The 26,002-nt window shown below is 51.2% G+C and overlaps 1 protein-coding gene across 9 annotated transcripts in view; it reads left to right on the top strand.

Annotated features, from left to right (window-relative positions):
• Positions 1-22,831, top strand: part of GPT (glutamic--pyruvic transaminase) — a 39,129-nt gene extending 16,298 nt beyond the window's left edge. For 4 of the 9 annotated variants that reach the window (XM_039330161.1, XM_039330157.1, XM_039330155.1 and 1 more), the window contains 11 exons: positions 2,947-3,115; positions 7,626-7,715; positions 7,960-8,068; positions 9,355-9,488; positions 12,915-13,158; positions 15,440-15,519; positions 15,857-15,993; positions 17,040-17,214; positions 20,325-20,480; positions 21,177-21,289; positions 22,098-22,831. In XM_039330161.1, coding sequence (XP_039186095.1) covers positions 2,978-3,115; positions 7,626-7,715; positions 7,960-8,068; positions 9,355-9,488; positions 12,915-13,158; positions 15,440-15,519; positions 15,857-15,993; positions 17,040-17,214; positions 20,325-20,480; positions 21,177-21,289; positions 22,098-22,194 — 1,473 coding nt within the window. In that variant the 5' untranslated portion in view covers positions 2,947-2,977 and the 3' untranslated portion in view covers positions 22,195-22,831. Of the gene's footprint in view, positions 1-1,399; positions 1,488-2,002; positions 2,577-2,946; positions 3,116-7,625; positions 7,716-7,959; positions 8,069-9,354; positions 9,489-12,914; positions 13,159-15,439; positions 15,520-15,856; positions 15,994-17,039; positions 17,215-20,324; positions 20,481-21,176; positions 21,290-22,097 lie in introns of those variants that run through there. The other 5 variants (XM_039330153.1, XM_039330152.1, XM_039330156.1 and 2 more) reach the window with 3 other exon arrangements.
• Positions 22,832-26,002: the final 3,171 nt, after the last annotated feature.

The following is a 26,002-nucleotide window of genomic DNA, read 5'->3' as shown; positions in this document are numbered from 1 at the left end:
GTTTTACATTTAGGCAGGAAAAATCAAAGATATAAATACAAATTAGGCGAGACCTGGCTCAAAAACAGCAACTGTGAGAGGGACCTTGGAGTCCTAGTGGACGATCACTTGACCAAGAGCCAGGCGTGTGCAGCAGCAGCCAAAAAAGCTAACACAATCCTGGGTTGTATAAACAGAGAGGCATAGAATCAAGATCACGCAAAGTATTAGTACCGCTTTATAAAATCCTCGTGAGGCCACATCTGGAATACTGCAGCCAATTTTGGTCACCCTATCACAAAAAAGATGTTGAGACTTTGGAAAAAGTGCAGAGAAGAGCAACTAAGAGGATCCAAGGCCTGGAGACTAAAACATAGGAAGAACGGCTGTAGGATTTGGGAATGGCCAGTCTGGAGAAAAGGACCAGGGAGGACATGAGAGCAGTATTCCAGTATTTGAGGGGCTGCCACAAAGAAAAAGGGGATCAACTTTTTTTTTCCAAAGCACCTGAAGGCAAGACAAGAAATAACAGATGGAAACTAATCAAGGAGAGAAGCAACCTGGAACTAAGGAGAAACTTCCTGACAGTGAGGACAATTAACCAGTGGAACAGCTTGCTACTAGACGTTGTGGGTGATTCAACACTGGAGGTTTTTAAGAAGAGACTGGACAGTCACATGTCTGAAATGGTATAGAGTCTCCTGCTTGAGCAGGGGGCTGGACTAGAAGACCTCCAAGGTCCCTTCCAGATCTATTCTGATTGATCGATCCTACGCTGTGTTTGATGCAAAGTGGTGGTCTACAGGAGCTGGAGGGGGGGCTTCTAGATGCAGATTTGCATCCCTCATTATCTATGGCAGAGGTAGGCAAGCTTGGCTCTTTTATAACTCGTGGATTTCAACTCCCAGAATTCCTGAGCCAGCACAGCTGGCTCAGAAATTCTGGGAGTTGAAGTCCACGAGTCATAAAAGAGCCAAGCTTGCCTACCCCTGGTCTATGGAGATTCTCCACCAGCACACCTGGATCGTGATTGTCCCAAAGGGGCTTTTCCACAAGGCAACTGGACTTTCTTGTTTTTTTTCCCCTTTGAAATCGTTTTGCTTCTTCAGTTCTTCATGGGAAGAACTTCTGGATGGAGAAGCTTCTTGGACAAAGAGCGAAACGTTTTCAAAGAAAAAAAAAAAGCCCAGTGCATCCCAGCCTGGTCTGCTTCTTATTGAATGGCATCTCCCAGTAGTCCAGCAAGACCAGAGGGATTCTGGGAGATGAAGTTCAGCTTCTCTGCAGGGCATCCGCTCCTGGTGCCGGGCCTCTGCAACTGTCATAAATGTGCGTCAGTTGCCAACTGTCTGAATTTTGATCATGTGACCCATGCAACCGTCGTAAGTGTGAGAAATAATCATATGTCCCTTTTTTTCAGTGTCGTCGTAACTTTGACGGGTCACTAAAAGAATGGTTGTAAGTTGAGGACCACCTGTCCAGTACAATACAATAATAAAGTAAATAAGGTAAAAAACAATCTAAATCTAAATTTAAATCTAAATCATCTAAATCTAAATTTAAATCTAAATCAATCTAAATCTAAATCAATCTAAATCTAACTCAGTCTAAATCTAATTCATTTAAATCTAAATAATCTAGATCTAAATCTAACTCAATCTAGATCTAAATCATCTATATCTAAATCTAACGAATCTAGATATAAATCTAAATCATCTAAATTTAAATCTAAATCATCTAAATCTAAATTTAAATCTAAATCAATCTAAATCTAAATCAATCTAAATCTAACTCAGTCTAAATCTAACTCATCTAAATCTAAATAATCTAGATCTAAATCTAACTCAATCTAGATCTAAATCATCTAAATCTAAATAATCTAGATCTAAATCTAAATAATCTAAATCTAAATTTAAATCTAAATCATCTAAATCTAAATTTAAATCTAAATCAATCTAAATCTAAATCAATCTAAGTCTAACTCAGTCTAAATCTAACTCATCTAAATCTAAATAATCTAGATCTAAATCTAAATAATCTAAATCTAAATCATCTAAATCTAAATAATCTAAATCTAAATAATATAATACACTCTTCGGGCCAAGATGGGGTGGAGCTGTTGCCAGCAACTGGCAGTGCCCAGATGCCACCTGTTCTGGAAAGGGATCCTAGGGGGTTAGAGCATCAGGAAGTGCACTTTTGGGGGTGGAGGGCCCGTTCAGGGCGGAGGGGCATCCCGGCCAGGCCTTTTGCCTTTGGGCTGAGCCTTTGCATCCCTCCTCTGGGCGGCCCTGCCCCTTCCTCCGGGTGCAAGTGAGGGCGAGGCAGGCAGCCAGCCCTTCCCTCCCTCCTCTCTGCCACCTGGGCACGCTGCCCGCGGTTGGCAGGCAGAGCCTCGGTGGGACAGCCAGTTTCGGCTTTGTTCCCGCATCGTTGTGGGTCTGGCGGTGCAAGGGCCAGATCCTTTCAGTGCCTGCACAATGCCCGGCTTTCTTCCAGCCAGTCTCCTCCCTCCGGCCGGCCAGGGTTTAAAGGAGCAGCGTCCTCCCCTCCCCACAGCCCATGTGGGAACAGCTGCTCGGTGGCCTGGGAGCCCGGTGGGTCCCTCCTTCGGCTGGGGGGCGGGAGGGAGGCCTTGAGCCCAAGGCTGGGAGAGGAGGGGGCTGTCTCGGAGCTGGGCTCCCCCCTTGCTTGGATTTGAGCCAGCCCCCCCCCTCGGAAAACTCCCAGCAACTTGGGAAGGGAGAGAGTTCGGCCACCTGTGCGGTGGATCCTGGCTTCCCTCCCCCAGCCCGGATCCCGAGCAGCGGATCTCTTTCCCCTGCAGCAGCTGAAGCCGTCGGGGCCGATGCTGAGGCTTCGCTTTGCCAGGGTGGTCCTGAGCAGCAGGCTGCCTGGGGTCCAGGCGAGGGGGCCGCTCTGCTCGGGGGTCCCCTTGCTCAGCCCCGAACCTCTTTTGCATTGCAGGGCGCTGCGGCGGCAGGCGAAGCAGCCGGGGATGGCGGACAGCCGGGCAGCGCCGAAGGACAGGGTCCTGACCCTGGAGTCCATGAACCCCCACGTCCGGAAGGTGGAGTACGCCGTGCGGGGGCCCATCGTTGCCCGGGCCAACCAGCTGCAGAAGGAGCTGAAGCAGGTAAGCCGGGCAACTGACTGGATCACGTGTCTGTTCGTAAGTTGGAAAGTTGACTTAGCGCAGTGGTTCTCAACCTGTGGGTCGGGACCCCATTTGGGGTCGAACGACTATTTCACGGGGGTCACCAAACAACGCAGTCCGCCATTTTTTTCCCCTTTTCTTTGGCCACGCCCCTGGCACCTGGTGATGTATAAGTGGTTGGGGGTCACCACAACATGGGGAACTGTATTATGGGGTCGTGGCATTAGAAAGGTTGAGAACCACTGACTTAGCGGCTTGCTTTCTTTATTAGTTTTTACTTTGCTTTGCTTTACTTTGGTTTTTAGCTTAGTGTTTAGCTTACTTCAGTTTTTAATTTAGTTTAATTTAAGGATTAAATTTATATCCCGCCCATCACACTATCTACCCGAAAGGATAGCGTCTTTCAACACGGGCGGTTTTGTCTTGACTCTCCTGGAATACAGACAGTCTCCAACTTAATGACAGTTCGTTTGGTGTCCGTCCAAAGTTGCGACGGCGCTGAAAAAAGGGGCTTACGTTTGTTTTTCCCACTTACGACCGTTGCAGCATCATGCAATCAAATTTGGGACGCTTGGCAACTGACTCATATTTATGACGGTCGCAGCATCCCCTGGGGGGGTCACGTGACCCCTTTTGCGACCTGGGGAAGCCGGATTCACTTAGCAACCGGGTTACTCATTTAAGAACTGCAGTGATTCGCTTAACAGCTGTGGCAGGAAAGGCCGTAAAACAGGGCAAAATTCACTGAACACCTGTCTTGCTTAGCAACGAAAAAAGTGGAGCTCAACTGTGCCCGTAAGCCGAGGACCGCCTGTAAATATGCCCTATTCTCCTTAATGCCCCCTGATCAAACGAAAGGAAACGGGAGCTGGGAGCCCCAGAGGGGAGAAGGGGGGGGGGAATCTCTTGAATGAAGCCTGGATGCTGACCTGGGTCTGGTGAGGTGCAAGCTGCAAGAGATGAGGGAGGTGGGTTTGGGGGGCTTTGCATAAAGACCCTCGCAGATTATGGGGTGCCGGTAGTCAAGCGGTCCCCTGGGAAGAAGGGCAGTCTTCTTCCTGGCCCTCAGAGCTGATATGGGTGGGATCCAGAGAAGACCCCTGTCCAGGAGAAACCCCTCAAGGTGGGACTCAGAGTGGGTCTCAGGGACTTCCAGAGTAATAATAATAATAATAGTAAAGTTGGAAGGGATCTTGGAGGTCATCTAGTCCAACCCCCTGCTCAGGCAGGAAACCCTACACCATTTCGGACAAATGGCTGTCCAGTCTCTTCTTAAAAACTTCCAGTGTTGGAGCATTCACTGCTTCTGGAGGCAGGTTGTTCCACTGGGTAATTGTTCTCACTGTCAGGAAGTTTCTCCTTAGTTCTAGGTTGCTTCTCTCCTTGGTTAGTTTCCACCCGTTGCTTCTTGTTCTGCCTTCAGGCGATTTGGAGAATAGCTTGACTCCCTTTTCTTTGGGGCAGCCCCTGAGATACTGGAAGGCTGCTATCTTGTCCCCCCTCATCCTTCTCTTCGTTAAACTAGACATCCCCAATTCCAGCAACCGTTCCTTATATGTTTTTGCCTCCAGTCCCCTAATCATCTCTGTTGCTCTTCTCTGCACTCTTTCTGGAGTCTCCACATCGTGGTGACCAAAACTGGATGCCGTATTCCAAGTGTGGCCTTACCAAGGCCTTGTAAAGCGGTCTTAACCCTTCACGTGATCTTGATTCTATCCCTCTGTTGATGCAGCCTAGCACTGTGTTGGCCTTTTTGGCAGCTGCAGCACACGGCTGGCTCCTATTTAGGTGATTGTCTACTAGGACTACGAGGTCCCTCGGAGTAGATCACCTCTCCTGGCCCAGGATGATGTGGAAGGATCCTTCCTAAGCCTTTCTGTTGGCTCATCCCCCAGTTGACCTGCTGGGCTCTTCTTGATGACCTCTTGACCTCATTGCGGATGACTCCACTTCCTAGGCTGACCTAGACTTGGAGGCTATTGGGGGCCTGGTTAGCTCTGAGTCGGGCTGGCTGGGATGAGCCTGGCCTGACCCCTCGGAGCAGCTGAAGGCTCCGAGGTACCAGGTGGATTGGTCATGGCTGGTTGTTCCAGCGTCTCTGTCCATCCAGATATGCAGGGACTACAATTCCCATTATTATATGGGCAACTCCACCCAGGAGTGTTCATACACTGGATGGGTCCAGCATTAGTACCGCTTTATACTGCATTGGTAAGGCCACACTTGGAATACGGCATCCAGTTTTGGTCACCACAATATAAAAAGATGTTGAGACTCTAGAAAGAGTGCAGAGAAGAGCAACAAAGATGATCAGGGGACTGGAGGCTAAAGCATATAAGGAACGGTTGCTGGAATTGTGGATGTCTAGTTTAATGAAGAGAAGGACGAGGGGGGGACATGATAGCATTATTCCAGTATCTCAGGGGCTGCCCCAAAGAAGTGGGAGTCAAGCTATTCTCCAAAGGGCCTGAGGGCAGGACAAGAAGCAACGGGTGGAAACTCATCAAGGAGAGAAGCAACCTGGAACTAAGGAGAAACTTCCTGACAGTGAGAACAATTAACCAGTGGAACAGCTTGCCACCAGAAGCTGTGAATGCTCCAACACTGGAAGTTTTTAAGAAGAGACTGGACAGTCATCTGACTGGGATGGTCTAGGGCTGGGGAATTCTCCACAAGCCTTAAAGTTCCCAAGTTTGAACATTCCTGGTATAGAATCTCCTGCTTGAGCAGTGGGGGTGGGGTTGGACTAGAAGACCTCCAAGGTCCCTTCCAACTCTGTTATACTGTTTCTGGTGACTCTGCCTGCAGAAGAATGATCTGGCAAGTCCCTGTGAGGGGAGGGCAGCCTTGGCGCCTTCCCCCGTGAGAAACCAATGCCCAAGGAACTGCCTTAACTTTTAGGCAAATACCGTGCAATCATTTTCGAGGCGATAAGGAGGCAGGCAAAGGCGCCCAAGGACGGCAGGATGGGTGAAGCTGACCTTGATGTCCTCTAGGTTTCTCCCCCACGTCAGAGCCAGGTGGGAAAGGAAGTCAGAAGAACAGACTCAGAAGGGACCTTGGAGGTCTTCTAGTCCAACCCCCTGCTCAGGCAGGAGATCCTATGCCAGGGGTAGGCAACCTGGGCTCTTTTATGACTCGTGGACTTCAACTCCCAGAATTCCTGAGCCAGCCATGCTGAGGGGAAAGGGAGAGATTTCCAAGCTGAACCACGCTGGCTCAGGAATTCTGGGAGTTGAAGTCCACGAGTCATGAGGGGGCCATAGTACCCCCACGCTGGCTCAGGAATTCTGGGAGTTGAAGTCCACGAGTCATGAGGAGGGCCATAATTCCCCCATAAATGAGTCGTAAATGAGCCAAGGTTGTCTACCCCTGTCCTAAGTCCTCCTGTTCTAAACGGTGAGCCTCGTAGACCATAGGTAGGTAACCTTGGCTCTTTTATGACTGGTGGACTTCAACTCCCAGAATTCCTGAGCCAGCACGGCTCAGCTTGGAAGCCTCTCCCTTTCCCCTCAGCATGGCTGGCTCAGGAATTCTGGGAATTGAAGTCCACGAGTCATAAAAGGGGCCAGGTTGCCTACCCCTGTCCTATGCCATTACAGAAAAATGGCTGTCCAGTCTCTTCTTAAAAACTTTCAGTATTGGAGAAGGGAAGGAGGGAGGAAGAAAGGATGGAAGGAAGGAAAAAAAGAACAACAGAGTTGGAAGGGACCTTGGAGGTCCTCTAGTCTAACCCCCTGCTCAGGCAGGAGATCCTATGCCATTACAGACAATCTCTTCTTAAAAACCTCCAGTGGTGGAGCATTCACAACTTCTGGTGGCAAGCTGTTCCACTGGTTAATTGTCCTCACTGTCAGGAAGTTTCTCCTTAGTTCCAGGTTGCTTCTGTCCTTGATGAGTTTCCATCCGTTGCTTCTTGTCCTGCCTTCGGGGTCTTTGGGGAAGAGGTTGAGCCCCCTTCTTTTTTGTGACCACCCCTCAGATATTGGGGGGGGCAACACTGGCAACTTTAAGACTTGTGGACTACAACTCCCAGAATTCCCCAGCCAGCAAAACTGGAATTCCCCAGTACAGGTAGTCCTCCACATACGTCCACAACTGAGACCAAAATTTCCGTTGCTAAGCGAGACGGTCGTTAAGGGAGTTTGGGCCCATTTGACCCCCTTTCTTGCCATAGAATCATGGCGGATATTAAGTTGCCACACGGTCGTTAAATGAATCCGGCCTCCCCCTTGGCTTTGCTTGTCAGGAGGTCATAAAAGGGGATCACGTGACCCCCCCCAGAACACTGAGACCGTCATAAGTGCGAGTCAGTGGCCAGGCATCCGAATTTTGACGACGTGACTCTGGGGTCGTAAGTGTGGGAAACAGCCGTAGGTCACTTTTTTTCCATCCCGTTGTAACTTCAAACGGTCACTAAATGAACTGTCGTAAGCCGAGGACCGACAATACAGGGAAATGGCAATAAAAGTGACCTCCATCTTTGCAGGGGGTCAAGAAGCCCTTCGCGGAAGTGATTGCAGCCAACATTGGGGATGCGCAAGCGATGGGGCAGAAGCCCATCACTTTCGTGCGCCAGGTATGTGCAGGAGGCGGGGGAGGGGGCGGGAGAGACCCTCCCCTGGTCAGGCTTAGCCCCATTTGCTGGGGGGGGGGGTCCCTCAGACTGACCCAGACAGCCTTGGTATCCGGAACAGAGGGACTCTGAGTCTGTGCAGAGAGCCCACGAATACCTCGGGTGGGAGACCTGGGAGGTGGGGGGAAGAGGGGGGGATGGTGAGGGGGGGGAGGCTGCAGCATCACCCTAATTGCCCCCCCCACAGGTCAGCGCCCTCTGCATGTACCCCGACCTGCTGAATTCCCCCGATTTTCCCGAAGACGCAAAGCAGAAAGCCCGGCGACTCCTGGCCGCGTGCGGAGGGCAGAGCATTGGTGAGTGTCTGGACATCCCTGGGGGGGGGGGTGTCCCTGCTTCCCTCCCCCTCTTAAAAGGGGTCCTAGGAAGAGTCACCTGAGCCTCTGAGACACCCCCCCCCCCCGGAAAAGCCGGACCCTCCAGTTTCATCCCTCCGAACAAATTTGATCTCTGTTTCCATGGACGTGTAAGTAAGTCCTCGCTTTATGTCCAACAATGGAGCCCAAATTTCCGTCCAGAGGTTTTACCACGTTTCTTGGTTATCGAGCGAACCCCTGCACGTTGTTAAGCGAGGAATGCGGTTGTTAACTGACACCGGATTCCCCGTTATTGGAAGGTCACAAAAAGAGGATTTTGCATGACCCTGCGATGCTATAACGCGTCATAAGTGCGAGTCAGTGGCCGAGCGTCGGAATTTTGCTCATGGGACGGTGAGGATGCTGCAACGGTTGTTAGGTGGGGAAAACGGTCATAAATCCATTTTTTTTTCCTCCCAGGGCTGTTGTAACTTTGAACGGTCACTAAAGGAACTGTCGGTAAATTGAGGAAAGGTCCAGATTTCAGCAGGCTGGTCAAGGTGGACCAGATGACCTCCTGGGTGACCTGGGGCAGGGGTCTCCAACCCTGGCCACTTTAAGACTTGTGGACTTCAACTCCCAGAATTCCCCAGCCAGCATGCGCTGGCTGGGGAATTCTGGGAGTTGAAGTCCACAAGTCTTAAAGTGGCCAGGGTTGGAGACCCCCACTCCGGAGCAAAGAATGATGCCTCTTTCAGATGGGGAGGGGGCTTCCCTTGGTTGTTGGCCCCTCTATATGGGGGGAGCATGCAAAGCCACCGGCTGTGGGCGGTCCTGTTGGGCTGCTCCGGATGAAGCATCTTCTGGAGACCTGGGGTGGGGTTGGCTAGACTGGACCCCGAGCCTCGGACCCTCCTCTTTGCAAGGGGGTCTGAAGGAGGGCGAGGAGGGGTGAGGGACCCCCCCCCCAGGCGTCACATGTGATCCCAGCAATTAGGCCAGCATGACGTTGCGGCCTCATTGGGGGGGCTCCCCAGGCCCAGCGGCCTTGAGCATGGCGTGCCCCCCCCCTTTCTCCCCCAGAGTTACCTTAGATATAAGATGTATAGGCTGCCCAGAGTTGCCTTTATTTGATAAATAAAAGGAAATCATAAATAGCTGTGGCTCCATCCGTGGCCCCTGCAGGGTTCCCCCCCCCCAAAAGACCAGTCTGGGCTGCAGAGCCCCCTCCTCCTCCTCCTCCTCGCCCCCCCCCATTTCCTGTCCCTGCCTTCTCCCCCCATCAGGGGCCTACAGTGCCAGTCCTGGGATCCAGCTTATCCGCCAGGATGTGGCTGCCTTCATCCAACGCCGAGATGGGGGGATCCCCTCCAGCCCGGAGAACATCTACCTGTCGACGGGGGCCAGCAGCGCCGTGGTGGTAAGGAGCCCGAGGCTGGGGGAGCCACTGTGGAAAGTGGGGGGGGGGATGTGAATTCAGGTGGCTCCAGGCTGAAGGACACAAAGGTTTCTCTGGGGGGTCCCTGGGGCTCTCTGAACATGGTGGTTTTCATGCAGACGTTTCAGGACCCAGCTAGGGAACACCATCAGTGCCAGGAGGGAGGGGGTTTATAAGGAGGAGGAGGAGGGGAATGGGGAGGAGGGGGAGGGGGAGGGGGAGAGGGAGGACTGTAGGGTCCTTGTTGCTCTCTGAGCTCCTCCTCCTCCTCCTCTTCCTCCTCCTCCCCCTCCTCTTTTCCTCCTCTTCCTCTTCCTCTTCCTCTTCCTTCTCCTCCTCGTTCCCCTTGTCCCCTTCCTCCTCCTCCTCCTCTTCCTCTTCCTCTTCCTCCTCCTCCTCCTCTTCTTCCTCTTCCTCTTCCTTCTCCTCCTTCTCCTCCTCATCCCCCTTGTCCCCCTCCTCCTCCTCCTCCTCCTCCTCCTCCACCCCTTGTCTCCTTCCTCCTCCTCCTCCTTCCTCCTCTTCCTCCAACTCCCCCTCCTCCTTCACCTGCTCCTCCTCCCCCTCATCCCCTCTCCTCCTCCTCTTCCTCTTCTCCTCCTCCTTCTCCTCTTCCTCCTCTCCCTTCTCCCCTCCTCCTCCTCCTCCTCCTCCTCTTCTTCCTCTTCCTCTTCCTTCTCCTCCTTCTCCTCCTCATCCCCCTTGTCCCCCTCCTCCTCCTCCTCCTCCTCCTCCTCCACCCCTTGTCTCCTTCCTCCTCCTCCTCCTTCCTCCTCTTCCTCCAACTCCCCCTCCTCCTTCACCTGCTCCTCCTCCCCCTCATCCCCTCTCCTCCTCCTCTTCCTCTTCTCCTCCTCCTTCTCCTCTTCCTCCTCTCCCTTCTCCCCTCCTCCTCCTCCTCCTCCTCCTCTTCTTCCTCTTCTCCTCCTCCTTCTCCTCTTCCTCCTCTCCCTTCTCCCCTCCTCCTCCTCCTTCTCCTCCTCTTCCTCCTCCTGTCCCCCCTCCTCCCCTCTTCTTCCTCCTCCTCCTCTTCCTTCTCTTCCTCCTTCTTCCTCTCCTCCTCCTCCCCCCTCCCTCCCTCCCTCCTCTTTCCAAAGGTGCCACCATTGCATTTCTCCTCTTGCACAAAAGAGCCAAGCTGCCACTCACAAGGAGGCACCCGCCCCAATGCCCCCCCCCCACAGGACCCCTTCGCAGCTCTCCTCGCCAGGGACAGCGCCGGGCATGGCAACAACCACACAAGGCCCCCTTTGTCTCTGTTCCGGGCACTCTCCCTCTCCTGGGAGAAGTGGGGCAGCCAAGGGAGCGAATGGTCTTGCCCAGGACCCCCAGGCAGGTGGGGGGGGGGGTGAGGGCTGCTAAGGTTGGGGGGGGGGCTCCCAAGTAGAGAAGTTGCTGTGACCGTCTCCTGGCTTGATTGACACCAGAATGCCCCCCCCCTCACTTCATTTTCAAAAAAGCACCAGAGGGAAGGGTGAGAAAAAACCGGATGGAAACTAGTCAAGGAGAGAAGCAACCTGGAACTAAGGAGAAACTTCCTGACAGTGAGGACAATTAACCAGTGGAACTCCTTGCCTCCAGAAGCGGTGAATGCTCCAACACTGGAAGTTTTTAAGAAGAGACTGGACAGCCATTTCTCTGCAATGGTCTAGGGTTTCCTGCCTCAGCATGGGGTTGGACTAGATGACCTCCAAGGTCCCTTCCAGCTCTATTCTATTCCATTCCATTCCATTCCACTCCACTCCACTCCACTCTACTCTACTCTATTCTATATTCTATATTCTATTCTATTCTATTCTATTCTATTCTATTCTATTCTATTCTATTCTATTCTATATTCCATTCCATTCCATTCCATTCTATTCTATATTCTATTCCATATATTCTATTCTATTCTATTCTATTCTATTCTATTCTATTCTATTCTATTCTATTCTATTCCATATATTCTGTTCTATTCTATTCTATTTACTCTACTCTACTCTAGTCTACTCTATTCTATATTCCATTCCATTCCATTCTATTCCATTCTATTCCATTCCATTCCATTCCATTCCATTCCATTCTATTCTATTCTATTCTATTCTATTCTATTCTATATTCTATTCCATATATTCTGTTCTGTTCTATTCTATTCTACTCTACTCTACTCTACTCTATATTCCATTCCATTCCATTCCATTCTATTCTATTCTATTCTATTCTATTCTATTCTATTCTATTCTATTCTATTCTATTCTATTCTATTCTATTCTATTCTAAAACTAGCAACTGTCTTAGAATCTTAATGCACAAGGAGGAAAAAAAAACTGCCTTGCTTAACAACGGAAATGTTCTCATTTGTGGTCATAAGTCAAGGCTTCTAGAACTGCCAGGGAATTTCTACAAGCCAGGCACTCTGACAATTCAGCCATCAATAAACGCATAGACATTGACAACCTCTATAGATTATGCAGGCCAACAATCAAGTAAGCAAGACCCCATTCAAGGAACAGCCACAGAGCCATTAGTAGACAGTCCAACTAACGCATTCCTAAGACCTCCCCCCCCCCCAGCATTCCCTTTTAGCACTGATGACGATACCTCGTCGGGTCCTGAAACGTCTGCAAGAAAACAAGCAAGCTCGGAGAATACCAGGGACCCCTCTGTCCTTTGGCTACAAAGAGCTGGTGGGGGACTCGGGGCCTTAACAGAAAAACAGAATTTTGGAATGGACCTTGGAGGTCATCTAGTCCAACCCCCTGCTCAGGCAGGAAACCCTACACCATCTCAGACAAATGGCCATCCAGTCTCTTCTTAAAAACTTCCAGTGTTGGAGCACTCACCACTTCTGGAAGCAGGTAGTTCCACTGGTTAATTGTTCTCACTGTCGGGAAGTTTCTCCTTAGTTCCAGGTTGCTTCTCTCCTTGATGAGTGTCCATCCGTTGCTTCTTCTCCTGCCTTCAGGCGCTTTGGAGAATAGCTTGACTCCCTCTTCTTTGGGGCAGCCCCTGAGATACTGCTATCATGTCCTCCCTCGTCCTTCTCTTCATTAGACTAGACCAGGGGTAGGCAACCTCGGCTCTTTTATGACTTGTGGACATAGCTGGCTCAGGAATTCTGGGAGTTGAAGTCCACGAGTCATGAGGGGGCCATATTTCCCCCATGCTGGCTCAGGAATTCTGGGAGTTGAAGTCCACGAGTCATGAAGGGGCCATAGTTCCCCCATGCTGGCTCAGGAATTCTGGGAGTTGAAGTCCACGAGTCATGAAGGGGTCATAGTTCCCCCATGCTGGCTCAGGAATTCTGGGAGTTGAAGTCCACCAGTCATAAAAGAGCCGAGGTTGCCTACCCCTGGACTAGACATCCCCAAGTCCTGCAACCGTTCTGAGCCGCTGCTGGTGTTGCTAACCCCCTTTCTCCCTTAGACCATCCTGAAGCTGCTGGTCTCGGGGGAGGGGTCCTCCCGAACAGGCGTGATGATCCCCATCCCCCAATACCCGCTCTACTCAGCGACGCTGGCCGAACTCAACGCGCAGCAGATCAACTACTTCCTGGACGAGGACAATGGCTGGGCTCTGAACATTGAGGAGCTGCGGAGGGCGCTACTCCAGGCTCGGAGACATTGCCAACCGCGGGTTCTCTGTGTCATCAACCCGGGCAACCCCACAGGTCGGGTCCCACCGCGGGGCAGATGAAGAGGGTGCCTCTCAAGACCCCATAAGTGGTGTCAAGGCACAGACCCACCTTTTGGGGAAAGGAGCTTATGGGCCTCCCCATGAAGGGGGAGAGCAAGGACTGTGGGGTCCTTGGTGCTCTCTGAGCCCGGTGGTTGTGTTGCAGACGTTTCATGACCCAACTAGGTAACATCATCAGTGCTAGAGGGAAATGGCGTTTGCAGGGAGGAGGAAGAGGAGGAGAGTGACGACTCTGGAGTATTTGATGCTCTCTGTGCTTGGCTGTTTTGTTACAGGTATTTCATTACCTATCTAAGTAGCATCCCCATTGCTAGACTGAAGAACATCAGCGCAGACGACCTCACCTAAACTTGGGGTCTGCAACCTTGAGCACTTGTGGACTTGTGGACTTGAGCTGAGCTGAAGAATTCTGGGAGCTGAAGTCCACAAGTCTTGAAAGTGGTCAAGGCTGCAGACCCCTGGCCTACACTTTATTTATTTATTTATTTATGAGACTTATATACCGCTTTAAGTGCAAGCACTCTCTAAGCGGTGTACACCAGTAAGCAATGTATATATATATATTTACATTGCCCCCAACAATCTGGGTCCTCATTTTACCTACCCCGGAAGGATGCAAGGCTGAGTCAACCTTGAGCCGGTGAGATTTGAACCGCTGACCTGCTGGACACAGTCAGCTAAAGTGGCCTGCAGTACTGTACTCTACCTGCTGCGCCACCTCGGCTCATACTAGTAATGAAACACCTGCCAGAAAACATCCAGACTCCACCAGCCCCCAGGACCCCCCCCCCCCAAGGCCTGTTCCATCCAGGTCAGCCGTTGCCTCACCCGGATTTTTTCAAGAGCCACGGCAGCTTCTGAGTTTGGATGACCTTGGTGGGGTTTTTTTTTTTTTCATGCACATGAATTCCCAAGCAGGCTTTGATAACATTCCCTTGAGCAGTGTTTTTCAACCTTGACCATTTTAAGGCATGTGGACTTCAACTCCCAGAATTCCACAGCCAGCAATGCTGGCTGTGGAATTCTGGGAGTTGAAGTCCACATGCCTTAAAATGGTCAAGGTTGAGAAACACTGCCCTTGAGGGACTCTTGAATAAACTTGGCTCCGAGGCTGTTTACAGAGTCCCCTTGGCTGAGCTTGGCGCTGAAGGGCTCCGTTCTGGTTCTTCTCCGTCTCCCCTGACGGCAGAAGCCAAGAGCAGAGCAGCTCCTGTCAGCCCACCCTTTCGTCCCTGGACGAGCGACGGCCTCATCAACAGGAGAGTCCCCCCCCCCCCGTGTCCTGCGAAGGGCCCACGGAGAAAGCAAGGGGGAAGTCAAGAACCATGAGGCTGTGCTGGGATGGCCAGAAGGGGGTCTTACAAGCTAGATTTTCCACTACGCTAACCTAGTTACAGGTAGTCCTTGACTCCTCCTCCTCCTCCCTGCAAACTCCACCTTGGTAAGGCCACACTTGGAATCCTGCATCCAGTTTTGGTCACCATGATGTAAAGAAGATGCTGAGACTCTAGAAAGAGTACAGAGAAGAGCAACAAAGATGATCAGGGGACTGGAGGCTAAAACATGGGAAGAACAGTTGCAGGAATTGGGTACGTCTAGTTTAATGAAGAGAAGGACGAGGGGGGACAGGATAGCAGTCTTCCAATATCTCGGGGGCTGCCCCAAAGAAGAGGGAGTCAAGCTATTCTCCAAAGCCCCTGAAGGCAGGACAAGAAGCAACGGATGGAAACTAATCAAGGAGAGAAGCAACCTAGAACTAAGGAGAAACTTCCTGACAGTGAGAACAATTAACCAGTGGAACTACCTGCCTCCAGAAGCGGTGAATGCTCCAACACTGGAAGTTTTTAAGAAGAGACTGGACAGCCATTTGTCCGAAATGGTGTAGGGTTTCCTGCCTGAGGAGGGGGTTGGACTAGATGACCTCCAAGGTCCCTTCCAACTTTACTACTATTACTATTACCTTCTAGCCTTGATGATGTTACCTAGAAAGCAACCAATGCAAGGAGCACCAGGGGCCCTGCCTGTTGGCCCTGTGCTACAGATCTCCTCCTTTTGTGGGAAGAAGGCTTTCTTTGGAAGACTCAGCTTGACCATTAAGCTGACCCCTTGGCAGAGACTGATTTGGGGGGGGGGTCATTTCCCTTCTCCGCTCCCCGGGTTCTGGGGGCTTGTTCCGAGCCCCGGGGTCCTTCTCTGAAACAGCTTCCTTCAGTGAACCTCTTCCCGCCCCCTTATTCCTCTCTTTCTCTCTGCAGGTCAGGTCCAAAGCCGCAAATGCATCGAAGAGGTCATCCGCTTTGCTTGGGAAGAGCGTCTCTTTCTCATGGCAGATGAGGTACAGTCTTGGAATTCTCTCCTGTCCCCCAAAACTGAGCCGTTTGCCCCCCCCAACTCCTCCCTTTGCAGGGTGGGGCCCTTGAGGCAGGAGAAGACCATGCCCCGGCTCAGGTCTCACCCGTGCTCCTGGCCCTCTATCCTGGCTCACGTCTTCGTGAATGTGATGCCCTGCAGAGGTTGGGCACCCGCCAGATCCAATCCGCACGGTCAGGGATGAGGAGAACTGTCATCAAAAACATCTGGAAGAGAGCCCGGGACTTAAGTGGGTTCACATTTCCCCTGCCCAGCTGGGTTTTCCTTGCTGCCTCCCAGCCACCTATTTTTTCCTCCACCAGGTCTACCAGGACAACGTCTACGCCGAGGGCTCCAAGTTCCACTCCTTCAAGAAGGTGCTTTTTGAGATGGGCCCCAAGTATTCGGAGAGCCTTGAGCTGGCCTCCTTCCACTCGATCTCCAAGGGCTTCATGGGCGAGTGAGTAGCGTGGGCTGCGTTGGCTTGCCAGGATAGGATGGGATAGGATATAGAATATAGAATAGAATAGAATAGAATATAGAATAGAATAGAATAGAATAGAATAGAATAGAATAGAATAGAATAGAATAGAATAGAGAATAGAGAATAGAGAATAGAGAATAGAGAATAGAGTGGAGTAGAATAGAATAATAGAATAGCATATAGAATAGAATAGAATATAGAATAGAATATAGAATAGAATAGAATAGAATAGAATATAGAATAGAATAGAATAGAATAGAATAGAATAGAGAATAGAGAATATAGAATATAGAATAGAGTAGAATAGAATAATAGAATAGCATATAGAATAGAATAGAATATAGAATAGAATATAAAATAGAATAGAATAGAATAGAATAGAATATAGAATAGAATAGAATAGAGAATAGAGAATATAGAATATAGAATAGAGTAGAATAGAATAATAGAATAGCATATAGAATAGAATAGAATATAGAATAGAATATAGAATAGAATAGAATAGAATAGAATATAGAATAGAATAGAATAGAATAGAATATAGAATAGAATAGAATAGTAGAATAGGATAGGATAGAACAGAATACAATAGAATAGAATAACAAATAGAATTGAATAACAAATGAATAGAATAACAAATGAATAGAATAGAATAGAATAGAATAGAATAGAATAGAATAGAATAGAATAGAATAGAATAGAATAGGAGCTGGAAGGGACCCTGGAGGTCTTCTAGTCCAGCCCCCTGCTCAAGCAGGAGAACCTATACCATCTCAGACAAGTGATTGTCCACTCACTTCTTAAAAACCTCCCGTGATGGAGCGCCCACAATTTCTGGAGGCAAGCTGTTCCACTGGTTGATTTGTCTTCCCTGTTAGGAAGTTTCTCCTTAATTCCAGGTTGCTTCTCTCTTCTCTCTTCTCACCTTAGGCTTTCCTCCTTGACTCTGTCGCCCCCTGCTGGTGGGACAGGGAAGGGTAGGACCTGCTTCTTAAGACCCGCCTCTTCTCTTACCTTGCCAGGTGTGGCTTCCGCGGAGGCTACATGGAGGTGATTAATATGGACCCGGCGGTCCAGCAACAGCTGACCAAGCTGGTCTCGGTCCGCTTGTGCCCACCAGTGACGGGCCAGATTCTCCTGGACGCTGTGGTCAACCGGCCCCAGCCAGGAGACCCCTCCTACCAGCAGTTCAGCCAGGTGAGATCAGGAGAGGCAGGGGGGCAAATGGGGCCAGGCGGGGGGGCGCCCCCATCCTCACCGAGTCCAGGGAACGGGTTCCATTGAAGGCAGACCTCAATTTACGGCCTTTTGTTTAGCAACTGTTCAGAGTTGCGACAACAGCTCTGACAAAAGTGAGCTGACGCAAGTCCTCGCACTTATGACCGTCGTGGCATCCAGGTGGGGTCAAAACTCGGCTGCTTGGCAACCGGCCTGGATTCGCAAAAGTTCCAGTGTCCCTTCCCAGCTGACTTTGGACAAGTAAAGTCATCTGCGATTCACTTAACAACTGAAGCGCTTTGCTTAACGACTGTGACAAAAAAGATGGTAAAATTGGGTGCGTCTCACTTAATGACCACTTCGCTTAGCAATGGAGATTCTGATCCCAATCGTGGCCGTAAGTATGGTGTTTTTTATGTTGGCCCTTCTGAGTCCTAGACCTTCCAGGTCTCTGAACTACAAAACTCATCATGCATCATCTAGCACAGCGGTTCTCAACCTATGGGTCGCGACCCCATTTGGGGTCGATCGACCATTTCTCGGGGGTCGCCAAACAAGGCGATCCGCCATTTTTCCCCCTCGGGGGCGCCGCCGCGCATGCGCGCCGCGCATGGGGGCGCCGCCGTGCACAAACGTTGAGAAGCACTGATCTAGCATCATCTGAGGATTGTGGATATTGTCATCCCACAGATCTAGAGGGCAGGAGAACGGGGATAGTGGCACACACACACACACACACAATGGAGCACAAATTTATGTTGCTAAGCGAGACATTTGCCTCATTTTACAACCATCCTTACGACCGTTGTTAAGTGAATCACTACCCTTTTAAATTACTAACATGGTTGTTAAGTGAATCTGGCTTCCCCCTTGACTTTGTTTGGGGATCACGTGACCCCCACCCCAGGACGCTGCAACCGAGTCAGTGCCAAGCGTCTGAATTTTGATCACGTGACCCTGGGGATGCTGCAATGGTCGTAAATGTGAAAAACGGTCATGTCACTTTTTTCAGTGATGTTGTAATTTTGAATGGTCACTAAATGAATAGTTGTAAGTCAGGGACCCCCGTGTGATGCACGGGGTGAGTTTTGAACTTTTCTTTGAAATCTGCCTTTCTTCACCTGGGTCAAGGCAGCGCTTGCACCAGGGGTAGGCAACTTGGCCCTTTAATGACTTGTGGACTTCAACTCCCAGAATTCCTGAGCCAGCAACGCTCAGCTTGGAAACCTCTCCCTTTCCCCTCAGCGTGGCTGGCTCAGGAATTCTGGGAGTTGAAGTCCACCAGTCATAAAACAGCCCAGGTTGCCTACCCCTGGTCTAGGAGGCTCACCGCTTAGAACAGGAGGACTTAGGCCAGGGGTAGGCAACCTTGGCTTTTTTATGACTCGTGGACTTCAACTCCCAGAATTCCTGAGCCAGCATGGGGGAACTATGGCCCCTCATAACTGGTGGACTTCAACTCCCAGAATTCCTGAGCCAGCATGGGGGAACTATGGCCCCCTCATGACTCGTGGACTTCAACTCCCAGAATTCCTGAGCCACCAGGGCTCAGCTTGGAAACCTCTCCCTTTCCCCTCAGCATGGCTGGCTCAGGAATTCTGGGAGTTGAAGTCCATGAGTCATAAAAGAGCCCAGGTTGCCTACCCCTAGCTTACACAGAGGGAAGCCCACTTGATAACAAAAACCTGCAGGGCTTGTGGCGGCCATCTTGCCTTTTTTGACCACCTCTGCATCCGCCACCATGCGGGGGGGGGGAGACTCAAGATGGCAGCCGTGACCATCAGTTGAAGCTGAGCCCTTTTTCCGCTTTGCTGGGTGTTCCTTTGGCATGGCAGCGTCTAGAGAAAGAGGGTCCCCCCCCCACCTCCGGGTCTCCCCAGCCAAGGACTGGACCCCTGCCAGGGGAACAATTGGCCCAAAAGGGAGAAACCAGAACATTTTGTCCAGAAACAGAGCCAGGAGGACAGGAGAGCTCATCCTGTGTGCCTGGAACAGGAGATCTTCTCTCATCCGGGGGGGGGGGGGGCTCTTGGCGCATCGTCCGGGACACTTAATTTAATTTGGATTTTTTTTAACGTCTTCGCTAGCTGCCCAGACCTGATTATGAGATTGAAAGGTCATAGAAATTAGTTAAATGCATGCATGAAAAATGACGAAGAGAACGGGGAGACCTTTTGTGTGAGGAGGAAGAGGAAGAAGAGGAGGAGGAGGAGGACTGTGGGGTCCTTGTTAATCTCTGGGCTGGGCGGTTTCCTTGCAGACGTTTCATGACCCAACTAGGGAACATCATCAGTGCTAGAAGGGGGGAGGCAGAGGAGGAGGAGGAGGAGGAGGAGGAGGAGGAGGAGGAGGAGGAGGAGGAGGAGTGTAAGGTCCTTGATGCTCTCTGAGCTGGGTGGTTTTCTTGCAGATCTTTCATGACCCAACTAGGGAACAGCATCAGGGCTAGAAGGGAGGAGGAGGAGGAGGAGGAGGAGGAGGAGGAGGAGGAGGAGGAGGAGGAGGAAAGGACTGTGGGGTCCTGGGTGTTTTCTGAGCTGGGTGATTTTCTTGCAGACATTTCATGACCCAACTAGGAAACGTCATCAGTGCTAGAAGGGAGGAGGAGGAGGAGGAGGCGGTGGTGGTGGTGGAGGACTATAAGGTCCTTGTTGCTCTCTGGGCTTGGTGGTTTTCTTGCAGACATTTCATGACCCCATTACGGAACATCATCAGTGCTAGAAGGGAGTGGGGTTTGCAGAGAGGAAGAGGAAGAGGAGGAGAAGGAGGAGGAGGAGGAGGAGGAGGAAGACAACTTTGGTGTCCTTATGCCCTCTGAGCTTGGTTATTTCCTTGCAGTCGTTTCATGACCCAAGTAGCTAACACTCTTGGAACTGAAGCCCACCAGTCTTAAAGTTGCAAGACTGGACACCCCTGGTTTAGCTAACTAGGCCGCCCTGAGTGGGTTCGCCCAACCCACTGCTACAAATGGGGCCCTGGAGCGACCAAATCCAATGTGCGTGTTGGGCAGTGGGCATTAAACACCTGTGTGGTGGCTGGGCTAAGAGCGATTGTGCGCCCTCCTCACCTGTCCGCCTACCTGCCTGCAGGAAAAGGCGGCTGTCCTGGGCGCTCTGGCCAGGAAGGCCCGGCTGACCGAGGAGATCTTCAACCGGGCCCCCGGGATCCACTGCAACCCCGTGCAGGGCGCCATGTATGCTTTCCCCCGGATTGAGCTGCCCGCTCGAGCTGTGCAGGAAGCCAAGGTAAGACGGGTACTCTGCAAGTCCGGCCTTTGCAGAGATGGGGGGGCACAGGTGGATGTGCCCACTGCAGGGACCGGGGGGGGGGAGGCTGTCTGGCTCTCCCCCCCCCGGGAGGAGGAGCTTGCTTGCCTGGCTGAGAAAGGACCCCAGAGAATCAGGGAGGGAGGGAAGGGCTGGGCCAGGTGGGCAAGTCCCGGCCCCACCTTCTGCTCGGTGAGGGTGGGACACAAGGTGCTCGCAAGGGTCAAAAAAAGTCAAGACGGCTGCTGCACGACCCAAGGATTACAAGGGGAAGGGGCTTCCAGGGTGTGGTTTTGACTTGGGGGTGCAGTGGTTAGAGCACCGCGTGGCAGGCTAACTCTGCCCACTGCTGGGAGTTCGATCCTGACCGGCTCAAAGTTGACTTCCGAGGTCGGTAAAACGAGGACCCAGATTGTTGGGGGCCAATATGCAAATAAAGCTGACTCTGCAAGGGAAAAGGGGGAAACAACATCCTGTTGCCTCTTGGAAAAGCACCCTTTTGGTTGAGCTGCTGCTATTTCGGGTCCCCCTGCAACCTTATTTTTAGTGAGTTCGCGTCCCGCTCTTCCCTTCGCTCCGATGCTTGAGCCGATATGGGACCGAGCCCTGGAGCTGAAATGCGAGGCCTTTGCAATTGAACCTGGTTCCTCCCCCCCCCCTCGTCTCCCCCTGCAGGCCCAGGGCCAGGCACCGGACATGTTCTTCTGCCTCAGACTGCTGGAGGAGACGGGCATCTGCGTGGTGCCCGGCAGTGGCTTCGGCCAGAGAGAAGGCACCTTCCACTTCAGGTAAGCCCCCTTCCGCCCTTCCTGGGGGGGGGGCTTCTGTGGTCTCTGTCCCGGGATGCTGGGATGGTCGTAGGTGTGAAAAATGGCCCAAACCCCCTTTTTTCAGTGCGGTTGTAATGTCAAAAGGTCACTAAATGAATGGTTATAAGTTAAGGACTATCTGTACTCTTATAGCCTTTCCTTCCTTCCTTCCTTCCTTCCTTCCTTCCTTCCTTCCTTCCTTCCTTCCTTCCTTCCTTCCTTCCTTCCTTCCTTCATAATCTTTCTTTCTTTCTTTCTTTCTTTCTTCCTCCCTCCCTCCCTCCCTTCCTCCATAATCTTCCTTCCTTTCTTCCTTCCTTCCTCCATAATCTTTCTTTCTTCCTTCCTCCATAATCTCCTTTCTTCCCTCCCTCCCTCACTCCTTCCTTCCTTCCTTCCTCCATAATCTTTCTTTCTTCCTTCCTTCCTCCATAATCTCCTTTCTTCCCTCCCTCCCTCACTCCTTCCTTCCTTCTTCCATAATCTTCCTTCTTTCCTCCATATTCTTTCTTTCCCTTCCTTCCTTCCTTCCTTCCTTCCTTCCTTCCTTCCTTCCTTCCTTCCCTCCTCCACAATCTTTCTTCCTTCCTTCCTCCACAATCTTTCTTCCTTCCTTCCTCCACAATCTCCTTCCTTCCTTCCTCCACAATCTCCTTCCTTCCTTCCTTCCTTCCTTCCTTCCTTCCTTCCTTCCTTCCTTCCTTCCTTCCTTCCTTCCTCCCTCCCTCCCTCCCTCCCTCCCTCCCTTCCTTCCCACACGGTTATCTTCTCGCTCTCTCCATCCCAGAATGACCATCTTGCCTGCCGAGGAGAAGCTGGAGACTCTCCTGCAGAAGCTGAGCCAATTCCACGCCAAGTTCACCCAGGAATACTCCCAGCCGTAGCCTGGCTGTGGTCCAGGAAGGCCAGCTGTGGTGAAGCTGGGGCAGTGGGTGGGCCGAGGGGGATGACCCTCTAAGCTTCATCCCACCTTTGGGGCTCATGAGTGCCCCCAGCCCCGCCCTTGTCCTCCTCCACTGATGAAAGCAAAGTCTGGGGAGCACAGATGAGCCTCTGAGAAGGTCACCAGCCAGGCCTGACCACGAATGGACCCTCAAGCATCTAGAGATGGACTTCTCCCACCAAGCAAGACCTGGCAGCTCTGGGCACCAGCTACCTTGAGCGATTGGGGGTCATCAAGCCAAGTTGCTGCCCCCCATGGGGTTGGCTTGTTGACCTCTCCACATTCAGAAGCTCAGCCAGTCCTGCTTTCTAACTTGGCCCCCAGTGCAGATGTGCCTTCGTGTTCTCCATCCCCCTTTCATGGACCCGGCCAGGGGTCTTGCTGGCTCAGGGAACGTTGCAATCCACGTGGCCTTCAGAGACACCATCAGGAGAAGGCTGCCCAGCCGAGGTAGCCTTGAAGCATTCTGAGATGACCATTGTGCCCTGGGGGGAGAAAGGGCCAGAGCCCCCTCCTCACGTTTCTGTGAATGTGGAAGGGGGCTGCAGAGGATCAATAAAACCGGCTTGATCAATGTCTATGGAGATTCTCAGTCATCCAGGTCACAGGTATCCCAAGGATCAAGCATCCCAAAGGTGCTTTTTCATGAGGCAACTGGACTTTTTCCTTTGAAGACGTTTCGCTTCTCCCCCAAGAAGCTTCTTCAGCTCTGACTGGATGGTGGGGAAATGGAAGGATTTATACTCCTTGCAGGCAGCCGGTCCTTTGCCTCCTTTTAGAGCAGTGGTTCTCAACCTTTTTAATGCCGCGACCCCCCCCCCAACCGGTCGTAAGTTGAGGACTACTCAACCGGTCGTAAGTCGAGGACTACTCAACGGGTACAGCACCGTTTGCAGACTGGGACTTTTGGCGGGCTCAGCAGGGCAGAGACAGCCTGGACAATTCCTATTGGCTTTGGAAAGCCAAAAGAATTAGACTCTATTCAAGAGAGTTTATTTTATTGGCTTTCAAAAGCCAATAGAATAAAAGGGAGGAGCACAGCTAAGGAAAAGGGGGGGGAAAATGGCGGACTGCATTGTTTGGCGACCCCTGTGAAATGGTCGTTCGACCCCAAATGGGGTCCTGACCCACAGGTTGAGAACCGTTGGTTTAGAGAGTCGTTGAGGCCACCTGGAAGCTCACCTGTGTCCTCAGGGTCACCTGAGTGGTGCAGATGGGGGTGGAGCCTTCTTGGAACTGCTGAAAGGACCATGTGGTAGACCGGAGATAGATGAGGTCCTATCCCTCCCCCTCTGTTGAGGGAGGGGCGTTCAGTTTTGACACAGATGGCCTCTTGGACCCCCCTTTCACACCAGCGGTCCTCCCTGTCCAAAAGATGGACTTTGCTGTCTTCGAAAGAGCGGCCTCCGTCTTTGAAAGGAAGATGGAGGTGCTGAATCTTGTCCCGATGGGTTTGTGCCGTACATTCATGAGGTCGTTCTGTCGTTTCCCCAATGTACAGATCCCTCCGTTCCCCACCGTCCAGTCAGAGCTGAAGAAGCTTCTTGGATGAGAAGCGAAACGTTTTCAAACAAGGACAGTCCAGTTGACTCTTGAAAAAGCATCTTTGGGATGCTTGATCCATAGGTTGAATCCTGTCTCTGTCAGGGTGCAGATGCCACACGTGGTTTGGGCCTTCTGGCGGCGCACGGTGGGTGATAAACCCAAAGGAAGGAGGACTGATCAGGCTGGCTCTGAGAGCTTTTCGTTTCAGGAGCCATCTTGGCCACACTTAGAGAGTCACAGGGCTGGAAGGGGACCTTTCCGGGCGGGGGGGGGAGGTGTCTTTACACCTTGTGCACAATTGTTAGGCAAGGGAGTATTTTGACTGTGTCATCATTTTCACGCCTATTGTCCACCTCCAAGCTGTATAAACCTGAAGGCCTACTACAAGGGTAGGCAACCTGGGCTCTTTTATGACTGGTGGACTTCAACTCCCAGAATTCCTGAGCCAGCCATGCTGAGGGGAAAGGGAGAGGTTTCCAAGCTGAGCCATGCTGGCCCAGGAATTCTGGGAGTTGAAGTCCACCAGTCATGAGGGGGCCATAGTTCCCCCATGCTGGCTCAGGAATTCTGGGAGTTGAAGTCCACGAGTCATGAGGGAGCCATAGTTCCCCCATGCTGGCTCAGGGATTCTGGGAGTTGAAGTCCACGAGTCATGAGGGGGCCATAGTTCCCTCATGCTGGCTGAGGAATTCTGGGAGTTGAAGTTCACCAGTCTTGAGGGGGCCATAGTTCCCCCATGCTGGCTGAGGAATTCTGGGAGTTGAAATCCACGAGTCATAAAAGAGTCAAGGTTGCCTACCCCTGGCTCAGTACATATAAGCATATCAGCTGATGTGTATTTGTGTCATGAGGGGAGGGTGTGGCCAAAGGAGATCAACACACTACATCAAGGTGTGCACAATTGTTAGGCAAGAGAGTATTTTGACCATGTCATCCTTTTCATGCATATTGTCCACCTCCAAGCTGTATAAACTTGAAGGCTTAGTACATACAAGCATGTCAGCTGATGTGTATTTGTGTCACGAGGGGAGCGTGTGGCCAACACGCTATATCAAGGTGTGCACAATTATTAGGCAGCTTCCCCCCCCCACCTGGGTCAGGCAAAATGTGCCGAAAAAGAGATTTAACTGACGCTGAAAAGTCAAATATTGCAAAAAGTCTTTCAGATGGGATGCAGCCCTCTTGAAATGGCTAAGATATTGGGGTGTCATCACAGGACCCTCAAACCTTTTGTTGCAAAGAGTCAACAGGGCTGCAAGAAAGATGTTGGGGGGGGGGGGAAAGACACACATTAACTGCCAAAGACTGGAGAAAAATCAAACATGATGTTACTAGGGACCCATCATCCTTAGGTGCTGTCATATTCCAGATCTGCAACCTACCTGGAGTGCCCAGAAGTACATTTTTTGATTTTTCAGAGTCAGATAAATCTCTCTTTTGGGGGGGGGGGCTCATTTTGCCTGAGGACAAGATCTTGGGCCACATCCTCCCTCACGACACAAATACGCATCACCTGATATGCTTATATCCACTAAACCAGGGGTCTTCAAACTTGGCCCTTTTATGACTTGTGGACTTCAACTCCCAGAATTCCTCAGCCAGGCACGTGTGCCTGGCTGAGGAATTCTGGGAGTTGAAGTCCACAAGTCATAAAAGGGCCAAGTTTGAAGACCCCTGCACTAAGCCTTGGCGTTTATACAGCTTGGCGGTGCATGAAATTGGTGACATGGTCAAAATACTCCCTTGCCTAAGAATTGTACACACTGTGTAGCTCAACCTTCTGCTGAAGGCAGGAACTTTGTACCATCCCAGTCAAAAGGTTGGCCAGTCCGTAAAACCTCCAGTGATTGATTATCGTTGGGAGGACAGCCTTTCCTCTTGGGTGTTTTCTTAAAGGTGTCGTGGAAAAACCCAATGAAAAAGACAAGAAACAGCAACACAAAACAATACTTCTTTTAAGATTCAGAGGTTTATTTCAGCAATAATTTGGAACACACACATAAGCATCACTTACGCTAAAAGCCCTTTGCAATGAGGTTCAGTGACATAGCAGTTCCAAAAAGGATAGCTTTAGGCCAATGGCAAATCAATCGGGTCCAGTCCCGACCTTTTATACCCTTTCTTGCTCTAGATCAGGGGTAGGCAACGTCGGCTCTTTTATGATTCATGGACTTCAACTTCCAGAATTCCTGAGTCAGCATAGC

The sequence above is a fragment of the Crotalus tigris genome, unplaced genomic scaffold (genome assembly GCF_016545835.1).
Source record: "Crotalus tigris isolate CLP2741 ecotype Arizona unplaced genomic scaffold, ASM1654583v1 scf7180000024426.592134, whole genome shotgun sequence".
Taxonomy (NCBI): domain Eukaryota; kingdom Metazoa; phylum Chordata; class Lepidosauria; order Squamata; family Viperidae; genus Crotalus; species Crotalus tigris.
The sequence above is the reverse complement of the archived record's forward strand: the minus strand, read 5'-3'. Positions and strand labels throughout refer to the sequence as shown.